The sequence below is a fragment of the Hyperoodon ampullatus genome (genome assembly GCF_949752795.1).
Source record: "Hyperoodon ampullatus genome assembly, chromosome: 2".
NCBI lineage: Eukaryota > Metazoa > Chordata > Mammalia > Artiodactyla > Ziphiidae > Hyperoodon > Hyperoodon ampullatus.
In genome coordinates this window covers 58,416,421-58,436,708 of record NC_136915.1, presented here as the reverse complement: position 1 = coordinate 58,436,708, position 20,288 = coordinate 58,416,421, and the positions used below count along the sequence as shown (strand labels likewise).

Sequence of the window (20,288 nt, the reverse complement as noted above, 5' to 3'; positions counted from 1 at the left end):
GGGGCAAGACTGGATGCAGGGAGGGAAGAAGGAAAACAGTTGCTGTGGTCCACGGAAATGATAGTCATCATTTGGAAAGAAGAAGTGATGATAACAGGGAAAAAGTGTCCATTTTAGGGAGAGAATTTTGGATGGAATATCAGGACTTATGGATGGAAAAAACTGTCAAGAATGACTTTTCTTGTCTCATCCATTGTCAATAATTAACTTGTAGAGTGGATCATTTTTTAGTAGCATGTATATATGTGTGTGTTGTGTGAATGTGCATGTGCATATATATATATATATGATAAAGGCATCAAATTCAGTTTTAATAGGAAATGTGAAGAAGTGTATTTATGTAAACAAATTCACATAAGCTTCTTTGATGCCATACATGTAAAGTCCCATCAAAACAATCATCATTACAGTAGAATGAAATTACATGTTTAACAAAGAGATTTTCAAGCTTATATGAAGAGTAGCTCACAGTTCAGATATCATTTGATTTTAGAAGATGCTAATACAACAAATGGATTTTATTCCTTTTATTGGGCTCATTTTCCACCATCCTCATCCATTGTCTACCAGTGAAAAGCAAAACAAACAATGACTAAATTGTCACTAATGCAGATTTCATTACTCTAAATGTCTCTTTAGCCACTTGAGATAGTTGGCCATTAAAATACATATATGCACACACACACAATCACCCACCAACAATTTTTACAGCTGGTAAAAGTTCTGGGATTGAATCTATAAACATATCTGAGTAGTGGTAATTTCAGTACAGTGTATCTCTTTCGCTAAAGTACACCCCTCATCTAAGAATAAGGTGCTAAGCCACACACATCTCTAAAAAATTTGTGCAAAGTATATTTACCAGCAGAGAAGTTGGGGATTTGGCAGGACGTGTTCTAACCTGCTGAAATTTGTCACCCGAAAAGTCAGGGCAGCTGGCGATGGGTTGTTGGCAAAGTGTCTGGTGATACCGGCAGGAAAGGACAACACCATTTCTCCAGTAATCTTCACAATACATCTGGCATATCACAACACGTGAGAGGAAAGAGAGGAAACCTAGGTCAACATGTGAATCAAAGCAGTTGTGAAAAGCAAAGATTTCTGTAACAATATGACACAGCAGAAGAGAGGAAAAGTAAGCTCTTACAATTTCTAAAGACCTGAGGACTCAAAGGTTTAACATGTCTCCAAAAAAGGTGGCTATTTTGTTGAAGGTGTCTTTGCACCGTTAGAAGAAAAGTGCTGCTTTTTTCTTTCTGTAGAAAAGTCTGTATGTTCACCTCACAAACAGAATCATTTATTCTGGTGATTCTCTCTCTTTGACTGCTGAATTGATGGCAGTATGTTTGAAGACACTAAATTGCACAATGTTATCACACTATTCACTGGGACTTATTTTAGTTCTCTGAGTAATGTGATTGATGCCTTGAGTGTGTTCTTTTATGGACACATGGGGTAAACTTCCTGCTTCCCACTTAATTAGATCGTTATTCCATTAACTTGTCTATCTGGTTGAAATTATAAAATCAGTCATATATATAAGTTAACACAGTTGGATGATAATTTGGAAGGAATAATAATCCTTTTTATAAAAGGGCTTTATTGAAGTATAGTCGATATATAATAACTGGTGCTTATTTATAGTGTAAATTTCCATCATTTTTGACATAATCTACATCTATGACACCATCACACAATCAAGATAATCAAGATATCCAACGTCCTTAAGAGTCTCCTCCTGTGTTTTTGTTTTCCTGTCTCCTGCCCTTCTCCATCCTTTCCCTCTATGTCCCTTGGTAATTACTAATATATTTTCTGACATTACATATTAGTTTGGACTTTCTAAAATTTTAGATAAACAGAATTGTAAGGTGTGTGATTTTTTTTTTTGGTCTGATTTTTTCCACTCAGCATAATTATTTTGAGATTCATCCATGTAGTGTGTGAATCAATAGTTCATGACTTTTTATTGCTGGGTGGAATATGGATATGCCATAGGTTCGTTTTGAAAATTCATTCACTTGTTGAAGAACATTTGGATTCTTTCTATCTTTTACCTATTACAAATAAAGCTGTGATAAATATGCGTGTACAAGCCTGTGTATGGGCACATGCTCTTATTTCTCTTGGATAAATATATGACTGGATCACATGACAGGTGTACCTTTAACTTTTGAAGAAACTGCCAAACTGTTTTCTGAAGTGGAAAATACAGCTGAGTGTGAAAGTTTCAGTTCCTCCCCATCCTCACCGACACTTGGTAGATCTGTCTTTTTATTTGTCATTCTCATAGGTGAGTAACAGTATCTCATTTTTTTTTTTTTTTTTTTTTTTTGCGGTACGCGGGCCTCTCACTGTTGTGGCCTCTCCCGTTGCGGAGCACAGGCTCCGGACGCGCAGGCTCAGCGGCCATGGCTCACGGGCCCAGCCGCTCTGCAGCACGTGGGATCTTCCCGGACTGGGGCACGAACCCGTGTCCCCTGCATTGGCAGGCAGACTCTCAACCACTGCGTCACCAGGGAAGCCCTCATTGTTGTTTTAATCTGCACTTCCCTAATGGCTAAGGATCTTAGCACCTTTTCACGTGCTTATTTGTCATCAGTTATTTACTCAGGTGAAGTGTCTGCTCAGATTTTCTGCCAGTTTTTAAAATTGAGTTTTCTGTTCTCCTATTAATTTGGGTTTTTTTTTTTTTTTTGGTACATTCTGGATGTAAGTAATTTATCAAATACATGCTTTGCAAAGATTTTTTTCCCCAGTCGGGCTTGTTTTTTTTTCTTTCTCTTAAGAGTAATTGGAAGGGCAGAAATTTTAAATTCATCAATTTATTCTTTTATGGGTTGTAGCTAATCACTTTATTCTTTTGGAGTCTTATCTGAGAAATCTTTGCTAAATCCAAGGTCACAAACATTTCACCTATGTTTTATTCTAGAAATTCTTAATTTTTAGTTTTACATTTAGCTTTATGATCTATTTTTTGTTAATTTCTGTATATTTTCTGTGAGGTATGGGTCCAAGTTCATTTTTTACTGTGTGGATATGGGTATCTAATTGTTTTATCACCATATGTTGAATTTATCAACTTGGTAATTTTGTTGAAATTCAGTTGTCCATATATGTGTGGACTTATTTCTAAATTCTCTATTCTGTTCCATTGATCTATTTTGTCCATCTTTACACCAATCCCATACTGTCTTGATTGCTGTAGCTTTAAAGTTATTCTGAGATCAAGTAGTACTAGTCTACCAACTTTGTTCTCTTTAAAAATTGTTTTGGCTATTTTAAGTTATTTGTATTTCCACATGAAACTTAGGATCACCGTGTCAATTTCCACATAAAATCAGTGGAGTTCCAATTCACCCTTTACTGTCTGCTCTGAGAGAATTAGTATTGGGCCATTAATATATTTTTTCTTTGCCACCGTAACAGGCACTATCTTACTTTTTGTCAGTAGAGGGCACTAGAGAGACATTGCAGGAAGAAGAGACTTTTTTCCCTTCCTGGTTCCAGTGTGCTTGCTAGGCAGTCCTCTGCAGTACTCAAGGCTTTTCTAGAGCTAGGCTCCTGCAGTGCAGGAGGCACGTGGCACCCAAGAGTGTGGGTACTGCAACCCGTGTGGCTTTGCTAGTGCCCAGTGACACTGGCAGCTTCCACAGCCTCTGGCTCCTGAGGTACGTGTGGCTGGGCTGTCCCAGTGCCCAGCTCTTTTAATGCAGATGGGGTCCCTGGCTCCAGGCTCCTATCATATGCACACCTTCTCCATAGCCAGCTTCTGCAGTGCATGGTGGTCTGCGGTACACACGGGCCATTAGCTTCCTCGGGCACCCTCCTCAGCCAGTTTTGCAGTGGAGTGTGCCTCAGTGAGACACCTCCCACGAATGCCTGTGAGTCTGCTGGGTTCTCCCTATGCCATGGCCTGGAAACTCTCCAGGAAGTCAGTTGGGGCAATCATACAGCACATCTCACTTCTCAGGGGTCACTGTCCTTCACCTGAGGTCCTGTGTCTTACAAATCATTGTTTCATGTATTTTGTCTGTTTCTGCAGTGTTTTCAGGTAGAAGGGTAAATTGGTCCCTGTTATTCCACCTTAATCAGAAGCAGAAATCTCAAAAAGATTATTCTTCTTTGGGAAATGGTAAATATTTAAAACGAGTGAACTTCTTTATAACTTTCCTATACATCTGGATAATTGACCCTTGTACCATTTCTGCAAGTTTAAATTCAGGCGTGTACTTTCTAGGGAAATTGAGGTTAATAAATGAAAACTTTGCTCACACTTGAATATAGGAAACTCGATTTGCCCCACAGTCACCTTGTATGCTGTGTAATTGTGATTGATGAGGCACAGTGGCTCAGATGAGATGGTCCTTGGCACACATCAAAACAGCTTGTGTGAAGAACTGCTATAGCCTTGTATGTGTAAGGCTGGGTTTGGGGTAGAGGTGGAGGGCAGGTGAGCTTTCTAAAGTTGCCATGTGCCCCCTCCTCCCACTCAGATAATATCATCCCTAACTCTGAACTGCTCTGAATAACAATTCTGGTTTCTGGAAGTTTGCCCCTCCATCTCTGCTGGAGAATATTGCTGATCTCCCAGTTTGGTGCCAACTCTGCTGTCTTCCTTCTTTATCTTTTAGATCCATAAGTCTTGCTTGATTTACTGGTGATGAATTGGTGCTAAGCCTGGACTTCCTCTTAAGCTGAGTCTACTCTTAATGTTTTTCAATATGTGGGCAAGAAAAATTTTATTTGATGACTCTAGAAGAAAATAATAACTAGTCAGAGCACTTGTTAAACTAAACTTCAGCACCTACCACCACTCAGTACACTGTTAGCAGTGGTTGCTCAAATGTTTTTTTAATTGGTAAGGAATCTGCTCAGTTTCTTTTCCAGGTTGCTCAAAATGAGCTCTAAGTGGTGTCTTGGTGGAGGATAAAGTTTCTCTTTTGAAAGAAATTCAGCAAGGGGAGGAGGTGGAATTTATTAAGTCAATAAACATTTATGGACGCCTAACTATGTAAGTTGGGGTTGTTTGTTGTGAGTGGGGAGGCAATTAAAAAATGAGCAAAATACATATATACACTAATATGTATGAAATAGATAACTAATAAGAACCTGCTATATAAAAAATAAATAAAATAAAATTCAAAAAAAAAAATGAGCAAAAGAGCCCCTGCCTTCAAAGGGCTTACAGTGTCGGGTGGACTATGAGAGAAGTAGTCAGTATAAGCCAATAGATGAAGCACCCAGGCTCGTCAGTTACATTTCTGAACTGCATCTCAATTGTCAGAGTCAGACCTTTGGTGATTTGTTAATCCATCCAGTGTCTAAGTCAATCTGAAATTTTCTATATAAAAATTAATATTTTCAACCTATGCTCACTCACTAAGGGAAAGTCTGCTCAGCAGTAATGATTGTTCCTATCTGTGTGATGTCGCTACATTTCATGTGAGTTTAAATCATGGAAATCTGAAATACTGCAATATGGAAATATTGACACAGGTACTTTATGAAGTAAATTTAAAACCATATGAATCCCCACAAATGAAACATCTGTCTAGAGTGGCAAGATTTCCAAGTCAACTGGTCAAGAGCCTTGTAAACTGGGTTCTGCCTGTTACCACAGGCAGCATCATGTTAGCTGGTCAACAGAAACACTGGCCAATTTTGGTCAGGAAATGTGTGGATTTGATTTATGTGAGGTCATCAGAAATACATCCCTCTCATAAAGTATAAGTTCTACTGCTTTGATAAATAAGCTCATGGTTTTCTGTTCAAGCATACACACTTTCGTACATAGGCTGCTTCCTTTCCTTTATTTATCATCCCCTTTTATTGACTTGGGTACCAAGCAAAAACTCCTTTTCATATTCAAGACTCAGTTCAAAGACAGGCCTTTCCAAGGTCTTCCTTAATATCTTCTCCATTCAGCCCTCTTTAGTTTTTCCTTTCTTTAGTTTCCTTGGACAAATGGACAGATTTATTTATTTATTTATTTATTTATATATATATTTTTTGCGGTTCGCGGGCCTCTCACTGTTGTGGCCTCTCCCGTTGTGGAGCACAGGCTCTGGACACGCAGGCTCAGCGGCCATGGCTCACGGGCCTAGCCACTCCGCGGCATGTGGGATCCTCCCAGACCCGGGGCACGAACCCGTGTCCCCTGCATCGGCAGGTGGACTCTCAACCTCTGAGCCACCAGGGAAGCCCAAGGACAGATTTTTAAAAAAAAAACTGTTTTGTAGTTTCTTGCACATATTTACTACTGTGAAGGCAAGTACTGTGTCTTAGGTTCTGGGAAGGCAAAGGTATAAAACACAGAACCCAGTGCAGAGTAGGAACTCAATAAAGTGTTTTAAAAATAAATTCATACATTTAACAATTCTATATTGGTGCCTAATCAATGTACCAGGCATTGTGTAACACACTAGAATGGGCAGTGAGAAACAGGACAAACGTGGTCCTGAGCAAACTTCTAGTTTAAGCAGGGAGATATACACTTGAATAACTAATTGAAATATCGTGATAAGGGAAGGATAGACTATAACTGAGAAGCCTAAGGTTTTCTTGGGAATTAGAGAATTAGTTCCTAGCACTAGAGTTGTTCAAATAGGAGCTAATAATGGGAAAAGTGTTTCCCCCAGGTAGCAGCAAAGTCAAGGAGTTCTCTGCCTTTGAGGTACTGAGAAAGACTCAGATGTCAGAATACCAGTAGTAGATTTTTGTTTCCAATGTATGGTCTGAAAACAAATGGGGAAGTCTTTGATACAGGATGAGAGAGAACCACAGGCAAAGCAAAACCACATGCTTTTTCTACATCATTTCTCTATGTGGCGCTGTATTTGGCTTTATCCTCCTCCCCACCTCTCCCCATGATGGAACTTTTGAACTTGAGCTGTTTCTTTGAAAATGAATAACAAAGGAACAGCAATTAAAGTGATTCACTGCTTGGAGATGAAATTAAATTTAGAAGAATGTCACTTCATGATCTGTTCATCAATTTCAGATCTCATAATTTCAATGAAATATACTAAATCTCCCATCTACCAATATACAGTATACCCTACAACTACTTATGGCAATAGAATTGAAAAAAGACTCAATATGTGCAGTCATCCACCGATCAAAGGCTCAGTTAATTAGGAAGGGCATAGGAAAAGCACTAATATTAACTTGGCTCAAGTATCACATCACTGGAATGCTAAAGTCATGGACACCAGGCTCACTGGTACAGACCTCCGCAGACACTTGTCAGAGTGTGCTGGGGAAACCGAAACAAGATGAAGGACCCAGCTTGTATAGGAACAAGTCCGCAGGTGACTGGTAGGCTGTTATGCCACTTCTTGGGATTTAAAAAAGATTATTATTAAGGACTTCTTAACTCCCATTGCCCCATATTTACACCTCTCCTATAGTGGACTTCGCATTATATTTATGTACAAGTTTTATTTTCCATATCAGTCATCTTCACCACCAATATATCCCTGCCTAGCACAATGGCGGCCACATAGTAGACATTCTGTAAATGTTAGGTGAGTAATTCAACTCAACTTGTTCAGCAAATATGCACTGGGTCCTGCATGCCAGGTCCTGTTTTAGGTACTGAAGATATAACAATGAACAAAATACTTAAAGTCCCAGCTCTCATGAAGCTTACACTCTAGTGGGGGAAGGGACAGACAGTGGACACAGAAAACATGGAACATGTTAATTAGCATGTTCATTAACTAGAAAACAGGAAGTATGTTAACTATGAAGGAAGAGAAAGTGAAGTAAGGAGAAAGGAAGTGTTGACAGCGGAGGGGGCAGGAGAATTGCTGTTTTACATAGAAGGTCTCTGATAAATCTGCTGAAGAATCATGAAGGAAGTGAGGGGGCAAGTCACTCAGATAGTTGCGAGAAGATTTCACTAAGGCGGAAAGAGCAAAAAATGCAAAGACCCTGAGGTGCAGATGGGGTTGGGCTGATGAAAGAAAAACAGCCATGAAGCCAGAGTGGCTAGAGGGGAGTGATTAAGGACGAGGGTGACGGAGGCAAGATCAGAGAGGTGGCAACTGGGATGGGTTGTGAAGGACAAATCTTATAGACCATTATGAAGCATTTGGCTTTAACTTTGAACAAGTTAGGAAGATTTTGAGCTGAGGAGTGACATGTTACATTGAAAATAGATTTTAGGGGGGATCAGAAGCGGAAGTACCCCTACTACCAATTAGATCTCTCTGAATAAATGAATGAATGAAAGTCAGTTAGTAAGCAGACAAAAAAACATTCATTCTTGTGTGATCCCTAGTGTTTTTCACTCCATTATAGACACCTCTCCACATCTTCGACTACTCATTTTTTTTAGGGTGTGTTTCTACCTGCAATTCAGGGAAGCCTGAGCTTTCTAAGGTCTAGGTCAGTCAGTAATAAGTAGTCTTTAGAACTGGTGTGACAGGAAGTCATGCAAATTCTTTACTCAAAGAAGAGTCTACAGAAGAAACATGTATGTATGTATACAAAGTCTGTATACAACCTAAGCTAATGATGATTACTTTTCTCTTACAGTTCAAATGCATATTCTGTATGAGGAGCTTTTAGTTGCTGTTGATGCTTGGTCATGGCAAATGATCTCTCTGCTCTGAAGATGAAAAAGAAGAGACGTGGGAGAAACCAGAACGCTATAGCCTGAATGCTTGTGTTCTCCCAAAATTTATATATTTAAACCTAATCCCCGATGTGATGATATTTGGGACGTGATTAGGTTATGAGGATAGGGCGCTCAAGAATGAGATTAGTGCCTTTATAAAAGAGACCCACAAAGTTCCTTAGCCCTTTACAGTATGTAAGATTCCGATGAACCAGGAAGCTGGCTCTCATCAGATACCGAATCTGCCGGGGCCTTGGTTTTGGACTTCCCAGCCTCCAGAATTTTGAGAAATAAATTTCTGTTATTTATAAGCCACCTAGTCTGTTATAGCAGAGCAAATGAACCAATACACCAGAGTCCACAGTATTTGTTTCTCTGCAAAACTCTGGGTCCAGAATAAAACCTAAATGCTGTTTAAAAGGATATTTAGGGAGATTGATAGATCTCAGTGGCTAGAACGGAGTGCAGTTACTAATTATATTAGTTTTCCAGCATAATATTGTTAGATTTAGACTTAAAAAAAACCCCAAAAAACTAGTGTTTCTGAAGTGTAAAGAGGGTTAACAGTCATATAGATTTTCACTTAAAATAGAGTTCCAAGTTCTAATTATACTTATCATTATTTCAAAAATTTTTATAAAACAGTCTAGTGTTCTATATGCACATTTAATTTTTTGTCTCATCTTTATTTCCATGTCTACCAAGGTTTTCTAAGCTCTAGTACCTGCAAGTAAAAAATAAAAAGCAATTCTTTCCTCACCTAGGTTTGTCCTTTGTTTATACATCAGATTCAGAACTGGAATTGTATTAGTGACACACTTGAAAACCAGTTTGACTTAGGTGTTTAGTTTTCAGTGTAGACTAATAATCGCCCTTAACTTTTTTTTTTTGAATCTGAACCCCTTTGTGAAATTGATGAATACTGTAGAGTGTCTATGGACAAATGTGCATGTGCACACATACATTAGGTATGAAATATAATTTCAGGGGATCCATAGACTTCCTGAACCCCATCCATGGGACACCTTATAGAGAAGCTTGTACATTCAGGTAAAGTCCATTGTCAAGTTGTACTGATATAAGTGTGATCAGGCTCATGTAAATAGAGAGTGGTACATTTTTATCTAAAATTTTTACTTTGCTGTGATTATTTTTTTGGCTAGTTTTTCCTCACTTAACAAGGGTAACACATAACTTGTCCTCTTACATATCTGATGTTATGGAAAGGTGGTTTTATTCCAGGCTCTCATTCCAATGCACCATTGTTTCAGTTTATATGTGGGTGACTCCCACCCAGGAAAGACTAAGACAATAAAGACATGATCTAGACATTTCCTTTTGTGAGTTAATACATTTTCTCATTGCTGATGGAGTTGGTTGGGTTTTCTGTAACCTGCAACCAAAACTGAATCAGAGGTTTCTGTATTAGATTAGGTTACTGGACCTTTTGGCATATTTTTTAAAAAAGCAATGAATTAATATTCCTAATCAAATTAATTCTAGGTATGCCACCTGTTACTGTTGACTGGATTTTTTTTTTTTTGGTTTTAGGATATGGAATGAAATAATTATATGTAGGGTGTCCCCACTGAATTGGATAGAGTTTGGAGAATACAATGGACCAAGCCCCAGGCTTACTTGCTCGGATCTGCTCCTTTGAAGTAGGCATTGACCGTTTCTGTAAATGCTGCTGCAACAGGGAGGGTGTCCTGGGCTCCCATGGTTAGGGGGCTGGGTCCCCTGGAAGAACCTGCATGAAATGAAAAATCTTCATTTAATATGGATCGGAGCCATCTTAGTATATGTGGAACTAAAAGCCCATTAAAGGATTAGAGGATGAAATCTAATTACTGAAAAAAAAAGCAATGTGCTAAGAGCCATAACTGTATATTCAACATAGAGCTCAAGTATTTAAAAGGAAATATTTGGCTGGTTTACAGACAAACACACTCGAAATTAATTCAATGATGTATTTTACTACAGAAAAAAATCCAAGCAGAAGAATAAAGTCATAGGGGGTTTCAATGTTTTACATAAAGCATAAGGCAGTATTTGCATGACAGTTTGTACAGCAGGTAGTTAGTAAGAAAATTATTAGCTTCCTATTTGAGCCTTCACCTTATACAATTGCCCATACACTCAAAACTGTTTGCATTTCTTCATTTTAAAGAGATAAACAGCCATGGAGCACCATGTTACACATTGTCCTTTTCTGGGGTGTTTCCATTTCAAACAGTCCAATTACCCTCAGATCAAGTAGGCTCAAGTGTACATGTCCCCAAACATACACAACCCAAACGTCCACCTTGACTTAGCACAAACACATCAATGCATCAATTCACATTATTAAAAATAACAGATTACTGACCATCTACTACACACCAGGCACTACACTGGATACCTTACAAGAATTACCACATTCAAGCCCCACATCAGCCCTGTGGGATAGGCATTATTATTCCCATTTTACAGAAAGAAAACTGAAGCTCAAAGAGCTAAGTGACTTGCCCAAGATACAGTTAGTTAAGTGGCAAAACTAAAATTCAAACCTAGGTTTGCCATCCTATAAGGCTCATGTTTTTCACCATACTGTTTACATACCATATTGTTTATCTAAATGAAACATTTTCCTGTATGTTTTTGATACAACTTGAGGTTTCCAAAAGGAGCGAAGTTTAGGATTGTTGTTTTCATTAACAATCTCTAGACATGGTACTGAAGAGTAAAGTTTTATAAGGACAAAGTATTTAATTATGTCACACATTCACTGCTTCTGCTTCTTATCACACAAAACACATTTACTCTTCTCCACCTCATCACAGACTACCTGTTATGCTTTTTATCTTTTACCTTTAGTGACTTTCATACTCTTCTCTGATTATGAAAAGATCTACCTTTGTATATTTCCCTCCTCAATAAAGTTTTCCTTGATAATTCTAGTTCATCCTAGTGTCTACATTTTCTATCTTCTCTTGTTGTCTTTCAATATCTTGGATGTAGTAATTGATCACCAACAAACATTGGCTTATTATCTGCTACGTATCAGGCATTATGGTAGGTGTTGGGGATTCAGAGATAATTAAACATAATCCTTGTCCTCAAGAAATAGGTTTTTGTTGTTTACGAGCCACGCCTCCAGTGGTACTTTGTTACAGCCGTCAGAATGGACTGAGGCATGCAGTCTGGCCCAGATCTATCCTTCCTCACCTCTTCCCTCTCCTTCCAACAACGCTATACCCTAGCTGTGTTCACCTCTGGGCACTACAGTCCTTACTGTGGGTTTAATCAATAATGCCAGAGAAGGAAAAAACATCAAGATTTTACAAAGAACCCTTTTACCTTAAAGGATCCACAGTTTACAATTCTAATTTCTTAACATCCCTATACATTGCAATTAATATGCCATCTTCTATTTTACTTTTTTCATTTATTACACAATTTTCCTTAATGCTATCTGGTCTACATATCATTTCCATGACTATATATTATTCTACAAAAATTCTTCAAATGTTGGGTCATTTCTAGGTAGCAATTATTCTAAATCCATTTTTGTATAAATTGGTCTTTTTCTTTTAATTATTTTTTTAAGATATAGTTTTATTACTACAAAATGGGATGACCCAACAATAAGGCAGATAAATTTTTATTTTATTATTTTATTATTATTTATTTTTTTATTTTATTTTTTAAAATAAATTTATTTATTTTTGGTTGTGTTGGGTCTTCATTGTTGCACGCGGGCTTTCTCTAGTTGCGGTGAGCAGGGCTATTTCTTTGTTGCGGTGCGTGGGCTTCTCATTGCAGTGGCTTCTCATTGTGGAGCACTGGCTTTAGAGCGCAGGCTCAGTAGTTGTGGCGCATGGGCTTAGTTGCTCCGTGGCTTGTGGGATCTTCCCGGACCAGGGATCGAACCTGTGTCCCCTGCCTTGGCAGGCAGACTCTTAACCACCGCACCACCAGGGAAGTCCCCCAGATTATTTTACATAAAGATTATACTCAGTGAAAATGCTATTAGTAATAAATGAATGCTTCTGTTCCCCTGCAGTACCTTAGAGAGTCTTTGTTACTATGATTATTGGAAAACTGGGCTAAAACCAGGAGAGTGTCTAAGATGCTGAGAAATTCAAACCTTATGGCCTAAGATGACTAAGAGGGGCCTCAAAACTATTTTCAAATATCTGAAATAATATTACCAGACAGTGACTCTAGGGACCAGGATTCATGGCCATGGATCTGCAAGTTAATAGCTTTGTGACCTTGGGCAAGTGAATTATCTTTAGGTTTTCTCAAGCATAAAATGAAGGCAATAGATCACATCATCCCTGTGTGTTAGGATTCTATAATTTTAAGTTGTTTATAGGAATTTAAGGAGTTTTAAACAGTAGGAACAATTATCTCACACAGAAATAAGCTACTTTGAAAACTGTATCCCTTCACTGGTGGTTTTAGTGAATCTGACAAATATTTACTGGGTCTCTACTATGTGTAAGATAGTGGTGGGAACACAAATATGTAAACTTTCAGGAAATAAGATACAAGCATATAGGAAACCCAGTAACAATATCATATACAAACAAGAGCTTAAGACAATAGCTCAAGTGACAGCACTATGAGGTTTTTTCACTGCAAGATTAATTGTCCAATGAGCAGAACAGGAAATTCTGCTCCTTCATTTAATAAAAAGAATCAGACTCTGGTGTCACATAGACTTGTGTGTGAATCCCAACGCCTCCACTTACAATCTGCTATGACCAGGAGCAAGCTATTTAATCTGTCTGTGACTCAGTTTCCTCATCTTTAAAATAAAATATCAATCGATAATAATATCTATGTTAAAGGTTTGTGGTGGACATCAAATGGGATATCCTTAGCATGGTATATACTTGAAAAAACATCTTCTTCTTATTTTTGTTGCTGTTATTTTGTCAGGGTGAGTTTTACTAAGGTTGTTGAATTAGAGTCAGTTCTTTGAATTTGAATAATTATTGAGGTAGAGAATGAAGGGAGATACCACAAATGGTACTCCTCACTGAGCAAGGAGATAGACCAACATTTTCAGGTTCCTTCCTAACTCAAATTTCTTTTATCATACGAGCAATGAATTCTATCATGCATGTTTAATTTTTTGTGTATTACATGGGTGGCTATCATATCTTTTCAAGTTGCTTGATAGAATGCTTGGACTCATAGGAGATGAAAGTTGGTTGAATGCATATTTGTCTGTTGATTCATTTGAATGTGAGTTCCTGCAATAAGTAGGCATTGTGCTAGTTGCTGAGGGATTCACAGAAATGTATGAGATGTACCCCTCCCTTCATGGAGCTTATAGTATAAAAGGGGACTATAATATTAAATACAAATGAAAGACAAAGCACTACATGAAGTTGGATAATATTGATAGTTAAGTATTATAATTATTATATTATTATTAATGATTATTTTTAAAGAATTCAATGTCAAAATAGTAATTATTATGTCTGTCTTACAATAAAATAAAATATCAAACACTAATATGGCTTTTTGTTCTTTATACATTGAGGGAATAAACAGGTTCAGTGTAATTATCTCTATTGCACTAGCCCAAGTTCACTCTGCTAGTAAGTGGTAAAGATGAAATTCAATCCTAGGTCTCCTAATGCTAACAAAAACAGTAGCAACAATGAAAACTTTGTACCTCTTATCGCATACTAAGAACTATTCCTGTATTACCTCTTAATCCTGATAATACCCCTATTAGGGAACTACCATTGTTATCCCTGTTTTCCAGAGGAGAAAACTGAGGTTACAAATCATTCAGTAGCCTTGCCCACAGTCACCCAGTTAGTAAGCAGTAAGAACAGCATTGGGATGCAAACCTAGTACTTCCTGACTCTGGATCCTGAACTCTTACCTACTCTGCTCATGGAACATATAAGTGAGAACAAAATTATGTTAGGCATCTGAGGGTGCATATGTGGTCCCCCAAGAAGGACAAGTTGCTGCCATTACCTTGTCGAGTTCTGACAAAATAGCAATTCCAGGGTCCTGGAAAGCAATTGCCATGCACACTTACGGATTTCTGAGAAATGGAAAAAGGCACACAGAGTCACTATCATGTGATGAAATTCTCTGAAAGGCAGTTTTCTGTGACTCTCATTACCAAGCAAGGTTATACACACACACACACACACACACACACACAAAACTTAAGGCTAAAGAAAAATTAGTATGACATCTTTAAAAGAAGAGGTCATCCTACTATATAGCACAGGGAACTATACTCAATATTTTGTAATAACCTATAAGGGAAAAGAATCTGAGAAAGAATATGTACATATATATACACACACACACGCACACACACACACACACACACACACATATATATATATGTAAAACTGAATCACTGTGCTGTACACCTGAAATGAACACATTGTAAATCAACTAAAAAAATCAATAAAAAAAGAAAATATAAGGTTGTTAATTTGTGAAAGCATTTCCTGAGTAGTCAATTGAAATATGAATGTGGGTATGGAGTAGGGGCTGTATATGTAAAAATATGAAAGGAGAAAGGGAAAAGGGAGAGCGATTTTAGAAGAGAAAGGGATACAAGTAAAAAAGAGGGAGAAAAGGAAGCGAAATACCCAGGTACAGAAATTGAGTGAGAGTACAAGGTTTACTTGATAAATAAATGGCTGTTCGAGTCCCGGGTTCCACAGAGACGCCTGGTACCACACCACTGCTGGTCTTTTGTGTGGAGGGGAAGTGTGTCCTAACGGTGTGCCCAGAGCAAGCCTGTCCGGTCCCCCTGACCCCCTGTTCGGTACAATTTACTCCATTTTCTGTATAATGTTTTCCACTTTGCAAAGTTGAAATTTAGAACTTTTTTCACATCAAAGCCAGCTCATGAAGAAGACTTATTTTCAGTTGTTTTAAATATAACATGAATTTATGTCAGAGTAGTGTTTCCCTCAGGGGTGTTTGTAGAGTTTGTCACTATAGGCTCAATAAATGGTAATAGCTGTTATTTATTGTGTCCTAACTCTGTGTGATGCTTCATATGAATTACCTCCTTTAATTCACACAAACACCTCACCAAGTAGGTGCTATTTTTAACAACCTTTTCTTACAGATGAGGAAATTTTGGAAGTGTAAGTAACTGGGTCAAACTCAGAGAGCAAGTAATCTATACTTTTAGTTATTATGCTTTGCTGTTACAGTAAAGAATCTAGAACTTCTTCGGAGGCTGTGGGCTTCAATAGTGACTATGCTTCTTAGTTAACATGTGCCCTTGGGCAGGTCACTGATTCTAGCTGCATCCCTATTAAATTGGGGCATCAGTGTCAGTGCCACCAACCTTATCTGACTGTAAAGAGGATTTGCACTTACAAATGTCAGGAGTCAAAAGAGCTGCAAATTTTATTCTCTTTCATCTGGGTTTGGAAACAGTCACTCTGAAAGTACAACATGAAGCATGGACAGCAGGAGAGGGCTGTCTTGTTTGTTTAGAAGACCATTACCAGCCTTGCAGCCTACCAACCCGAACAACTGCTGCTCCACCAGGCCCGCTATACACGCAGGGCAAATGACCCTTATGTCCAGGAGTGAGAATGAAGGAGACAGAACCAATAGATGGAAGCAACAGAGAGCATCAGAATGCATGAAAGAAGAGAGGAGAAATTCCAGGAGTTGTATGAAGAAGCAGAGAGTGGGAACTGGATTAGCGTTTTCTAAAACAAAGCAAATCATATTAGTAGGATTAGTAAAAAAAAATAAATTATAGTCAATTCAACTATAATTTATAGAGTATATTCTGTATAATGTGATAAAGACAAAAATGTTGGAATCAGATTGAATTAAATTTGAATCCTGACTTTATCACTTATTGCGTTACCTTGGGAAAGTTACTTAACCTCTCTCGTGTCCACCTTCATCATTTTGTAAAATGGAGATAGTACCTTCTACAGATACTGTGAAGATTACATATGATGATATAGAATGTCTTTGTTATCTGAGGATAGTCAGTATCAGAAAAAAGAGTCACTTAGAAATGAATGCATTTAAATTTCAAACGATATAGTAATAAAAAGGCTTGACTAGCACTCTAAATTGTCATAAACTAAATTTGTGAAAAAAATCTTTTATTAACACACTGCAATCAAATAATCAATGAGTTCTTAGAATGAACAAAAATGATTTGTGTTGATATTTTGAGGAAAGGCATATTTTTCTGATAAATTGTATTATAGCTTCATACAACAATCTAGTTTCAGATTTGGTTTTCTTTCATGATTATAAAGTGATCCTTTATTGCAGCATTAATTGAGAGTTTTATAAATTTTCCTAAGGGTCTCTCAATTTCTTGATTTTCTTTTGAAGTGGCTATGATGTAACCTTCCTTTGTTTCGTCTTTTTCAATCATTAATAGTATTATTTCTGCTAAACCCTCAATTGATAATGACTTTGAATATGACCTAAGGAGCTTTACACCATCACTTTCCTTGACTTCATGGAATCCTGTATCCTTTCTAAGATTGGCAATTTCATTTTGCAATAAATGTACACTGCACCTGCATTCTATGTCCATTGTTTGTTTCAGACATTTATGGAAAAACTAACTAAATTTGCATATTATGTGATGAACGGTGATAGATTCTAGGGTTAATTTGGTAAACTGATTTTAGAATGGGGACTAATGTTCTAGATTAATACTTTCATGTTGAGTTGGTCTTTACTTTCCTACCAAATCCAATAACTGCAAAGACACCCGTAAGGACACTAACGTAAGGAGTTTCGCCAGTATATGTAAATCTGAGTGCCTGCACATAGTAAATACTCAATAAGTATAGCCATTATCATTAACAGAGAAGGAGAATTTGCTGGGCAGTCACAATATGTAATATATTGTTTCAGGCTGCCCTCAACACCATATGCATTTAGCATACAAAGTAAGATAAAGAGACGATTAGAAGCTTTTCTTAGTCCAGTAGAAAGAATTTTATCATGAGAGCTTAACTTGAGAAGGTGAGTTGTACTTTTGTGACCTTGTGAATCTTAGCTAGCTGAAGTGATGGTTAATAAAGTAATATTACTTTTTTTAAAAATCACAGCAACTTTGTTTAAAAATTTTTAGGATATGTTTGTAAGAAAAGGAGTCAAAGGAAAGTTATTACATATAAAATTTTCTATTTGTTTTTCTCTGCATCTTGGAATGTTACAAGTTTACATAAACTAGTTGACTTAAATTATTTGAAATTTATCTTATATATGTATGTTGTATATATGTGTATATGCTGCATATAAAAATGTACATGTAAAATATTTTGTGTATTTCAGTATATTTGTATATTCTTGTCTCTTAGAATTCTAGGTCTAAAAATTCTATATCTAATGAATGCTGTAGGTTAATCTCATAAATAATAATGCTGTAATGATAGCTAAACTGAACATATACTTTTTGTATCCCAGGACTATTGTAAAAGTTTCACATGCATTATCTTACTGAATCCTCACATTAAAAAAAAATATTATTATTACTATTTTGCTGATGACAAAACTGAGGCTTAAGAAAGTCAGAAAGATTCCCTAAGTGCTAGTTTGGTTCCTCACATCCTGAGATAAGTGGCATCAACTGACTTGCTAAGTGCCAAGTGCCAGTACAGAGGAAAAAGGGCAAACCTCAAATGAGGAGTCACCAACATTACTGAGTACTTGCTGTGGGCTACACACTCTCTTTTATGCTTTACACATACTGCATCATTTAATTATCACCACAGTCCTATGCCCACATGGGCACTACTACATATTACAGATCAAGAAACTGAGTCTGAAAGAAGATAGTCTTTTGCTCACATTCTCACGGTAAGCAGTGGAGTTAGTTAGGATTCAAATGAAGGTCCACTTAACTCCACACTCCTTCCACATAAGGAGCCCCATAGGCTTGTCTCGACCCACAGTGGCTTTGGGTGAGTTATACTTGTTACATGCTTTTCAGTGTGCGAGACATACACCTTCGTGAAAATGAGGAAGGCATACTTAAGAAAGTCAGTTATCATAGAGTAGAATTAAGGACACTGAATTTCTGGGTATGTAAATAGGATTAGAGTTGTTTTCAGTCTTCCTCTTCAAAAGTCCCTGCTCACCTGCCTTGGAGAGATATACATATATATAAAATAAATAAAAATATATTTTATGTGTAAAATGTATATATACACATATAATATATATATTTCATGTGCACATAATTTTCAAATTCCACTTAGTCCATAAACATGTGATTGGTCGACATTTTTGTTGTATTTTATAGAGAATTTTCTTCAAACTGGGTCTTTGCTTACAGTTCCCAAACCATCACCCAATATTAATTAATGCCGTATTTAATTAACTTGCTAAAATAATATGGTTGACTCAGAAAATGGGAAAATTATGTTTCATTTTCATCATCAAAGTCACATCAAGCATATTCAACACAAGGACTATTATTAGAAATGGACATAATGCAGGAGACAAAGCCATAATGAAAACGTCTTCAGTATGAGGACTCACATGACCAAACCCTATACAACTTCATACAGGCAGTACTGAGAGTGATTAAGCATCTGAAGCTAAGCCAGCTAGAGTGTGGTATGACAAAGAATGTGGAGAAGACATGAAGAGCTACTCTATGTAGATCACTTATATGGGATGGCCATTGTGCTGAATACTTTACATACATTATGTCTTCTACTTTCCAAACATCTCTTTGAGATACATACCATTATTAGGCATGTGTTACCATTGAGGAGATTGAAGTTTAGTGAAATTAAATAATTTGCTCAAGGTAACTTGCTCTATAGTAAGTAGAAAGGTGCTGTGACTGAAACCAGATCTAACTTCAATTGTATTTTCAATGTTGGCCTGTTCATGTTAGAAAGTTTGCTTCAAGATCCAGCTGGATGCACAGTATGTATTCTTAATGGGGCAGCTTCTCCCCAAAAGGGGTAGAAATTGGTTCTTAGGGGAAGGTGAAGGAAATCTTTACCTTTTTATGTATGAAGCACGCAGATATTCATACAGTACATAACCAGGTGTACAGTACATCTGTGATATTAAAATTCTACTGGGGAGCAATGAGGGGGAAACAAAAGTCTAAAAAGACTCTGTGGGTAAGGGAAGGGGGATAATGAAAAAACAGTTTGAGAAGATCTGGTTTACAGCTTTAAAAGGGTCATTGGTTGTGAATGTCCTTTACACCTCATCAACTCTCTTGGGAAAAACTTTATGGGACTGGTTTTGCTAAAGGTTTATTTGCTAAAGGTTTTGCTAATGGTTTATTTCTTTCTTCAAACTTACAGAGTGAATAGTATCTATGGGGATGAAATTATGGGTGGGCTAATCAAGATCTTGGGAATATATCTAGTAAGGACCCCACAGAGGAACCATAAATGGCTATAAAGTTTGAAAACAAGTTCAGCCTCACTAGTAATCAAAGAAATACAACAGGAAGAGAGAAATAATTTTTTATCTTTTCAGATTAGAAAAGATATGAAAAAACCAATACTTCATGCATGTGAACATATAATGAAATAGGCACTGTAATATAATGTTGATGGAAGCAAAAGTTGGTATAACCTTTCTAGAAAACTGCTTGGCAATGTGTATCATGAGCCTTTAAAAGTGTCATAAATTTAGCCCATAATTCCAA

The 20,288-nt window shown here is 37.2% G+C and overlaps 1 protein-coding gene across 1 annotated transcript in view; it reads right to left on the bottom strand.

Annotated features, from left to right (window-relative positions):
• Positions 1-20,288, bottom strand: part of SGIP1 (SH3GL interacting endocytic adaptor 1) — a gene marked incomplete at both ends in the record, with an annotated part of 136,159 nt that overhangs the window by 19,970 nt on the left and 95,901 nt on the right. Inside the window, 2 exons of the mRNA XM_079721034.1 lie at positions 863-1,018; positions 10,265-10,376. Coding sequence (XP_079577160.1) covers positions 863-1,018; positions 10,265-10,376 — 268 coding nt within the window. The remainder of the gene's footprint in view (positions 1-862; positions 1,019-10,264; positions 10,377-20,288) is intronic.